We start from the raw sequence: 10,000 nt of genomic DNA, 5'->3' as shown, positions 1-10,000 counted from the left end.
CTCCCTTCTCTCTCTCTCTCTCTCTCTCTCTCTCTCTCTCTCTCTCTCTCTCTCTCTCTCTCTCTCTCTCTCTCTCTTCTCTCTCTCTCTCTCTCTCTCTCTCTCTCTCTCTCTCTCTCTCTCTCTCTCTCTCTCTCTCTCTCTCTCTCTCTCTCTCTCTCTCTCTCTCTCTCTCTCTCTCTCTCTTTTCCTTTAACTCCCTCCAGCTCACTTTCCCTCCCTCCCTCCTTCAATCACTCACTCTCTCATCTAAACCACTATACAGGATTTTGCAGTAAGTAATTTTATAGTGCATTTCATCATTAGAGATTGCATTATATTGTAATGTAGGAAGCTTCTGTAATTATTATGTATCGTCTGTTACTGGTACAATATGTGTATCCTATTAGTATTATTTAAGTTATTCTCTGATAGTTCTAATACTGAATTGAAAAAAAACAAACTTTGAAATTAATGAAAAAAATGGAGCATTGTTTGACACATTTTTTACATTGTATTCTTGACTTACCACTTCTTTCTAAAGTCCCTCTATTATACCTAAGTCACTCATTTTTATACATCTAACTTTGACATAAGTTCTTCACATAAAGACAACCATATATGTCAGAATTATTATTCAGATTGTTATTAAAGGTTATCGTAAATAATTTCTATATTAATAGAATTCTGTACTTATAATAGTAATGTTAAAGAAAAAGAAAGTAGACAAGTCAAAATCTTGGATAACACATAACCTCTCCACAGGGAACACATTGAATGCAACGAACCGATAGAAGTAGTCAGCTACAAGATTGGAGTGTGCAAGGTCTCACCCACTGGAAAGGACTGCCGAACTGAGTTCACACGACTCTCTTACAATGGCAAAACATCAGTGGTGCTTTGCCGACCCCATACTGGACGTATGCACCAGATCCGAGTCCACCTTCAGTATTTAGGTAATAAAGGGTTTTATATGGAGATTTTGTTACAAGTATGAAGAGTCATGGATTAATGTATTAATGCTATTGCTCTCCTATTTGCAATATTTTTTTTTCAAGTTTTCATCATATGTACACAGTTCTTAAGCCTCAAGAAAATCATAGTCCTATCATTGTATGTTGTATTCTTATATGTTGATGGATTCATTCATAAAAATGTATTGTTATGGGGACTCTATTGCTGCTCATTATTATGCAAGAGTGATTTTGTTTAAATCATGAAAATACATCACATAACTGTATTACTTTTTAGCATTGGAACTACTCAAAAGTGCGTAAGTTTATTTGCATAGGAAAACACTACTGGACTGATATAATTGCAACAAAATAATCAAGCTGAAATGTTTACCTTTCAGGTAAACATTTATGAGAAGTTTTTAACGTACTTTTCAATTAAATTGAATTTAAAATCTTCAATAAAATAAAGTCTAGGTTAATAAAAATGGAAAGACTACTCAAAGTATTGCATACTTTATTTTTCTGATAATTACCAAAAGACATGTGTTCTACATGAACCCTTCCACAACAAGCTTTTTTCACGAGGTTGTATCAGTTTCTTACTGCACTTTTCCATTTATTGAAAGTAAGCTATTTATTCGTGTAGTTGTGTAAATAGGGCATTATGCCCAATGCTAATTAGTATCACTTTGCTGATATATCATATGTAGGCTTACATATAAAACCATAAGTCTAGAGAATGATAGAAAACAACCACATCTTAAGATGCCTATTCCAGGCTGAACATATATAGCGCATTTCAGAAGGGTTAAGGCATGCTCAGGGCTCAGGAAAGGATTGTGATTTTTAAAGTCCCATGATGTAGATTTAGATCTGCAGATTAAAAAAATATAACTCATTTCTTTGTATGAAACATGCATTTGCAACAGATTGTAAGAATGAGCATTCTTCAAGGGATAATGATTTTGTTCATGAACTTTCAATTTATCAGATAAAATTTATTTGTGTTCAGAATTATATCCTAAATAACAAATTGCTCTGAATTGCAGGCTACCCCATTGTGAATGATCCACTGTACAACCACACAGTCTTTGGCCCTAACAAGGGCAAAGGTGGCATTGTTGCCAAGACAGATGAACAGCTGATTCAAGACCTGATCAAGATCCACAATGCCGAGAACTGGCTAGGGATGGATGGGGACGCAGAATACTCCATGTTCAAGGGACGTGAGAAGACAGACAATGATGAAGAGGGTAAGCTTTTATGAAGATGATATGATGTATGAAGTATTTTATTTGGTAAGATCAAGAGGTCTCTTTCTAAATATGATATCAGTGTGGATATTCAGAGGTTTTCAAACTCTTTAAATGTAAGTTTGCTCTAGTGTTTACTTTTGGCCTTCAAGATTTTTTCATATGTTATTATTTCCAAGCATAAGATTTTGAGTGAGTGTTGTTTGACCCATTCACGACAGTGATGTCCTGTCACATCATGAAGTTTCACTGTATATACATATTGTACATAGTTCCATTTGTATATATACATGTATAATTTTTTTTTTTTTTTTTATTAAAACTACAAAACCTTTTTTTTCACTACTTGAAATACAGCGAGTGAAAATCACTCTGAGAGGTTCAGCGTAGTTTTCTAGTGAGTGTTTGCTATATTGCAATGGAAAGAGGAATTAGGTTAAAAGCTGCCCCATCGTGAGTAAAAAAGGAAGATTATAAAAGATAAGGGGTTTTCAAACCAGGAAAGCTCATTCAAACCTGCAAACATAAGATATAAAAGTAAACAAGTTACAGTATTCATTAGAAGCATAGACATTATTCATCTTGAAGCGTCAGTGATCTGCTTCTCCTTCCAAACCTAAAACCAGATAAAAACATCCCTTAAGGAATCAATACCTTGCAGGAGGATCCCAGCGCAACACCCCGAGCCCCAAGGAGAAGTCTCCATCAGCTGCAGATGCCCCCCGTGTGACATCTCCCCCTGCGCTTATTGCCCAGTCAGGTTATGCATCACCCAAAGCTCTCACTTCATCACTGGACATTCAGCCCTCCATGGTAGGAGCTGAGGCAGTCCCACCAAAGACAATAAATGGTAAGAGTTATTAAGTTGTTTTAAGTTGTTATTGTTAAAATGACTTGAGAAGCAAATAAATAGAAATACTTGGCCCCTTGAGAAGTCATCATAGTAAGGGTTAAGTTATCGTGATTGATTTGTGATTATTTCTTTGCCTTGATCTGAATGATTTAGGGCAAGGATGTCAAAGTCATTTGTTTCAGCAGGCGTGATATAATGAGTACACTGTATGTAGACCAAGTAACATAAGTATTATAAGAGATAAAATAACTCATTTATAGATTGGTCAAAATATACTAAAAATATTATGCATAAATGAACAAGAAGCCATTTTATTTATTTGAAGAAAAAAAAAGTGGAATACAATATTGATGATATTCTTAAAAGACAAAGGCCAGTTAAATCACATAGAACACATGTTATGGTTACAGTAGCAAATGGGCCATGTGTCACATGCAAGAATGTGCCAAGGGCTGCATGGTTGACACCCTTTGTGAGTGCAATCTGGAGGGTTTTTTAGTAGATGTTGGTGATAGATGTTTGCATAAGACCATCAACAGCTTGATCAAGTGGTATAGATAAGATGGCCAGGTTGAAATATTTTTAAGTAACTGCAGTCCTTACATATTATGAAAAGGTTGTGTTTATATATATATATATTTTTTTTTTCTGATTTATAGTATAATAAGCTGTTAAGCAATATAAATGATGTTATGATTGATAACTCCTTCCCAGTGTAAACAGTTTTCTGACTTGCTGTCCAGACCTTTTACCCAAAATTTGTTGAATTGACAGGTTCCCAGTTTTTATGACTTATGTGGGTTTTCTGTATACAACTATTATGAGAAAGAGTGTAGAATTATATCTGATCAATTCAAGTTAATGAAGAGACAAGATTAATTATTTTGAAATCTGTTTCATAGCAGATTTATGTTCCAAGACACTTTCACTGTAATATAGAAATATTATTATTGAATCATATATGCAGCAATTACACATTTTTGTCACATAATGCATTATGAAATGACATTTCAAAAATATTTCCAGGCTGCAGCAGTGGTCTTGTTGGAAGTGATGGCCTTGGTGTGGTTTCGGCAGGAACTCAGACCAGTGAGGGAAACAAAGACTATGGCTACCAGCCAAGGCTCATGACAGTTGATGAGCACTGCTATGAATGCAAAGTGAGATACCGTGACCCTAAGCCCAGAGACCTTGTTATGTATCTCCATGCTCTCAAGTACATGGTAAGTGGTCTTAATTTCTAGTTGCAAACATAGTGTTTAAGTTTATAAAATAACATGAATGAGTGCACTTTTACAGACAGTGATGGGATATTTAGGTCTTTCCTATCTATATCTTATTGACACAGTGAGTGTATACATGCACTGTCCACTATTGTTTTGTTTTATTATTTTTCTTTATTACACAGGTGGCTCCACAAGCACTTTGTCAGTTACTAGGCATAGCTGACCTCACATATTTAGCCCATTCCTTGAATTTACAGAAAAAAGAAATGTTATTATTGATATTTACATTATGATGATGATAATAATGATAATGACATCAATAGTAATAATGATGTTAATAACAATAATAGTGGTTATAAATGTTTTTTTAAAAATCTGCCCAAATGTCAGCTAGGCTTAGTATTTGCCAAAGCCCTTGTGGAGCCATCTATGTATAAAAAATAAATAAATGAATAGTGCATAGTATCAACAGATTAACAGAAATTGTACTACAACACGCATCAGTCAGTCCCAAAATCCACCAGGCCTGGCAGAAATGAGATCAGTCCTAACACTATTTTTTTCTTAAACAGGGACCAGGATGGCAGTACGAGACAAAGTTGCCTGAATGGGCCTCAGAAGACTGGAAAGAGCCTGAGGATGACCATTAGAGGGTGGAAGGCCTGATTTTACAAAGAAGACCTGAAGAGAAAGACAGACAGTGAGGGGAAAAGGGTCCGACAAGTGGATTTGATTTCATAAAGACAGAATGACTACCTGTATGTAAAGATACCTGTATTTAAGTGTAGGATTCAATAGCAGTAGACTGTAGGACTGAGGAAACCTGACAATGAACTGCTACCTCACAAGGTGTTATCTGCAAATCATTTGAGTAAGAAAGAATTTAATCAATAAAGTCATTTTAATGGAAGGTCACAAATGGCCATATATTAGTTATGAAACTAAATGCTGAATAGGACATTTTAGGAACATAACTAATCTGTTAATGTAAATTTAGATCTAAAGAGATAATTTAGTATATCTTGTTATTGTTTGGAAATTATTCATATTTTAAATAGGAAGTGTTTGTTCTAAAGAAAAAAAGTATTATTATAGCCAACGTCGCATTCCTCCATTACAGTAAGACCTGTAAAAATCTTTAAATTTATTATGGGAAATTCTACTTGCAACTGCTAAAAGTATATAATCCAAGTGATGAACTCTGAAGCAGGTATCATATTGAATAGGTTATATTTTGCCTACAACTTAGCTACCAACATTGACAATGTTTTAGTATTTTTAATTGCCTGTATTTAATGGAATTAGTTTTAGATTTATTTATTGATAAATTCTTTCAAGACATTATACATTATAGTTGAACATGGGAAAGCCATGAACCGGATATGGAAAAAGTAATTTGCTTGCTGATTTTAGTGTTTAAGTCCCATATCTGCATTGCTTCCTCAAATATTTCCTCACCCCTCAGTGTCACAGAATATTACTTCCATTTCTCATCCAATAATTACATGTAGTTGTGACTGGTTTATGTGTTACAGTCAAATAAACTTTCCCATATTATGGTCAGAAATTTTTCAACCAGGATGACTATGTGGGGCAAAGGAAATGACATTGTTAGTCATAAGACAAGATTTTTGCTCGAAAGCTAAGCCATTTTATACATTCTTTTAGTTACTTTCTGTTACATGACTGCAGTCAGTGTACTATTTCACAGAGAAGTTGATTATTTTCTTGGGATCTGAGCCAATCTGCGATCTGTTGCTATGTGTCGAGTTGCGGTCACGACGGATGCTATGAGAGTGCTGGCCATATGTCCCTCTAGTCCTCGTTATCATAGAGCAGGTTCTGTGAGCACCCAACCCCCCATGCAGCAACATGGACAGTGCAGTGGCATATGATTGCAAAGTGTTTGTGGTCAAAGTGCTAGGTCTCCCCAAACCTTCCCCTTCCCCGTCATATAAACACGCTGGCTGCTGGTGATTGTGATGTGCCGTCAATGAGCCCCTGCGAGCAGGGCAGTAGTGAACTAGAGAAGTCTACAAGCTTGGCACTTTGTTAAGAGCACGTGTTAAGAAAACAATACATTTAGCATTGCATTTTTAACTCATTTTCAATGTGTCTGACCCATTTTTTCTTGTATACTGTTGCCAGTTGAAAGGCTGTGCAACTGGTTGACTGTACTTAAAAGTCAAGATGAAGCAAGAGATGAACAATAGACATTTCTTGATCAGCAATTCATGCACAGGTTCTTATGCCTCATATGCTTAGTTGAGTCATAGAAGTCTGTTGTACAAATTGTTTACCTTAGGTTTAAGGAGATTGACTGTATAATTCATCCTTGATGTAAATACAAGTGATCTTGTATATTGGCCATAAATTGTAGATATTTGTTGAGCGGGTAGATTACATTTTCTTCTATGATATTCATCCTTCTGTTAGTAATGTAGCTGAGTATTTTAAGTATAAGTCTGCCTAGGTGATACTTCTGCTTTAATATAAAAAAAAAATCTTTCAATACAGTACTCCTAGATATGAACTAATTGTGTGTTGATTTTAGGGATAGTTCTCTAAAGCTTTTTGTTGATTTGCACAACATTATAACATTAGCAGGCATTGCTGTCTGACCATTAATACAGTATTCATGATAGTGTTACTTGATAAGTAATAATCAGCCAGAGAAGTATTCAACTGTGACAAAAAAATTCATCTTTTTTTATACTCCAGTTTATGTTGTCAGTCACAGCACAAATTTTTCATTCCCATTTTGTGTATCCTCCATAAACTACAATTAATGTTGGGTTTGTTCAGAAGCAGCAATGTCAGTGAGATGGCTGGATGACAGCTCCACCGAGGAGGAGAGCCCATTATTTTTTAAGCACAGCCTCTCGGCAAGGGTTCTGTCATCCACTCTGGTGACTGTGGATTCTTCTAAACATAGCCATAATTGGAGACTGTGCGACAGCGGCACATCTCAGCATGATGTTAAGTGAAGACAGATACTTGTTACGGGAAGTCCAAGGTCTTCAGAGTCAGGAAAGAGTTCACACTCGCCGAGATGTCAAGTGTCAGCCTAGTACAACTATTTTGACCCAGCCTTTCGATACAGTAATAAAGAAATAAGTCTTTGAGATGAAGCATCGCTCTATGACCCGGTGGATTGGAGTGACCAGATTTGTTTTGCCCAAATGCAGTAAGCACGTACAAGTTTTTCCAGCTTGTAAGTATGAAGGAAGGTCAATGTGAAGAATACTTTCCTGTCTACCATGTCTTGAGGAATGTTTTAATCTGCTGTATATTAGAACGGTCCTCCCTACCATGTATCTGTTTGCTAGCTTCACAATGCCCGAGCTCAATGCCATACAACTTGGCCCTAATTAAGGCTGCTGTGGGCCAGGAGTTGGCCATTAATATTAGGTTGGTATGCCTGCTCCAAAATATGCCTTCCCAACTTTTCTACTGGTTTCTGAGCCTTATACTGAGAATACTCTTGGTAACAAGCTCTTTCTCGAACTGTGCCTTAGATCATTGTAAGTACGAGGCCAAGCGCTCTACTGTGGCTCGCCCTGACGCGCCTGCCTGCCGTAGCTAAGGCGTGCAATGCTCCCTTTGAAACTGTGACTCCAGAATTCATTGCATGTGTCGATTTTTAGTCAGGGAGCATAATGGCAGCAATGGTAGAGTGTCTTTGGTACACTCAGCCTTGGGTAGACACATCAGAAAGGTATAATAATTATAATAATGAATAATAATAATATTATTAATAATATTAATAGACTCGTTGCCTTCATTTTGTACATGATAAAGCACCCGGTCAGTAACTTTTGACCGTGAGTTTGTTTTCGGCCCATCTGAAATTAGACAAGATCAGAAATGCCGTCCTTGAGGAACGCATCAATAAGAGTCATTTCACTACATTTTTAAAAGAGAAATTCACTCCTATTGAAAGTGTACCCAAGGTCTAATCATTGTGTAATTAACTTGTACTGAACTAAGCATACTAACAAACTTTACGGTGCTGCAGTTTCAGGAAGAAATACAATCCAATAGTAGCAATAACATGATTAGATGAAAAAGAAAGAAAAAAAGTTTCCCCCAAAATTCACGTCTTTTAAAGTTGTTAATTCAGTCAGAGGAGCCTGGTAGAGTGAATAAATAATCTCTGTAAATACATTTTGCTTTAGGTAATATTTTAGCATTTATTTACAAGCATTACTCTATGTACGTAGGAAAATCTCTGGATATGCATATCCCGCCATAATACACACAACTGTATAGCTTTTGACTTAAGTCCCTACCTCGATATCCTAGATATGTAATTCCTAGCTGTTAAGACATTTGATTAGGAAGTTTTGTTAATAGGTTTAATATAATTTTAATGATAATGGGAGAAGGGACAAGCACAATAAGTTATTGATACAGACAGTTTATACTGTTGAATATATACAAATGAAAGAGACAATGCCACACATTTTTTCCCTTTTTTTCAATGGTATTTATGTACAAGTTTTATTTTTCAATGGAAGACGAGGAGTGGTCATTCTACCTACATTAGCAGTATTCTTGGCTGTTATCAATAGTTCTGAGATTTCAAGAATGTTTCTGCAACTCGTATATCCTGTACGGGGAAAGAAGAACGAAATCCCTTGTCCTAGCAGTGCGGAATCATTCTTACGAGGCTCGGAATTAGGAATATTGTCCAACTTGTGACAGACATCCAAAGTGTTGTTGTGAGATGTTGGTGACATCAGTTTGCGGAAAAGAACAATCCAGCACAGAAAAAAGGACACAAAAAGGATATTATGGAAAAGGAGGGGATCAGGTCTTACAGCCAAGGAAGAGCTTTAGGTTCATGGGTAAGTTTGTGCGCTGATGATGTCAACTTGGGTTAGTTTTCCCGGAAGAGACATCAGCTAATCCCTTGATGCATATCAGGTTAGAACAGAGATAGTTTAGCCATAGAAAAAATCTAAATGGAATGAAAGTGCCAGTTGCCTGTGAATAGTTTTACTCTTTCTCTTTGTAAACAGTAAGTCCATATTGAAGGGAAAAAAATGCATAAAAAGCAAAAAACAAAAAAAAAAAGCTTAGATTTTTAACTCCTACTCCTGTTTATATTCAAACTCACGTTGGTTGGACCTACAGACTCCCCTCGTTTCCCCTCATTGTAAGGTAGAAGTGGATGTGAGATTGTTTGCTCTGCTTGGCAACATTCCCATTGGACCAGCTCAGGAAGTTGTCCCCTTCTCTGACGCTCCCCCCATCCACCTCCTATTTCCCCCTTCTTTCCACTCTTGCTCTTGCACTAGCATTTTTCTCTCATTTCCTACTGTCTTTTTTATATTTACTATCTTTCTCTTTCTTTTTCTCTTCTTTCTCTCATTTCCAACTGTCTTTTTTTATTCACTATCTTTCTCTTTCTTTTTCTCTTCTTTCTCTCATTTCCAACTGTCTTTTTTTATTCACTATCTTTCTCTTTCTTTTTCTCTTCTTTCTCTTCCCTCTTTTATCTCTCTCTCTCTCTCTCTCTCTCTCTCTCTCTCTCTCTCTCTCTCTCTCTCTCTCTCTCTCTCTCTCTCTCTCTCTCTCTCTCTCTCTCTCTCTCTCTCTCTCTCTCTCTCTCTCACTCTCACACTCACACACTTTATTATTATAATGATCATTGTTATTCTGTTGTCAGTATTGATTTACATCTTTCTTGTTATAATGTTTTATAGGCTAGGGGTGTTCATATAAAAT

At 36.2% G+C, this 10,000-nt stretch overlaps 1 protein-coding gene across 2 annotated transcripts in view; it reads left to right on the top strand.

Annotated features, from left to right (window-relative positions):
- Positions 1–5,825, top strand: part of LOC122252965 (pseudouridylate synthase RPUSD2) — a 463,904-nt gene extending 458,079 nt beyond the window's left edge. For both annotated transcript variants that reach the window (XM_043015705.2, XM_043015712.2), the window contains exons 9-13: positions 745–935; positions 1,985–2,188; positions 2,850–3,038; positions 4,068–4,264; positions 4,840–5,825. In XM_043015705.2, coding sequence (XP_042871639.1) covers positions 745–935; positions 1,985–2,188; positions 2,850–3,038; positions 4,068–4,264; positions 4,840–4,917 — 859 coding nt within the window. In that variant the 3' untranslated portion in view covers positions 4,918–5,825. The remainder of the gene's footprint in view (positions 1–744; positions 936–1,984; positions 2,189–2,849; positions 3,039–4,067; positions 4,265–4,839) is intronic.
- Positions 5,826–10,000: the final 4,175 nt, after the last annotated feature.

The sequence above is a fragment of the Penaeus japonicus genome, unplaced genomic scaffold (genome assembly GCF_977035675.1).
Source record: "Penaeus japonicus unplaced genomic scaffold, GWHDUDI00000001_assembly GWHDUDI00000015, whole genome shotgun sequence".
Classification (NCBI taxonomy): Eukaryota; Metazoa; Arthropoda; class Malacostraca; order Decapoda; family Penaeidae; genus Penaeus; species Penaeus japonicus.
The sequence above is the reverse complement of the archived record's forward strand: the minus strand, read 5'-3'. Positions and strand labels throughout refer to the sequence as shown.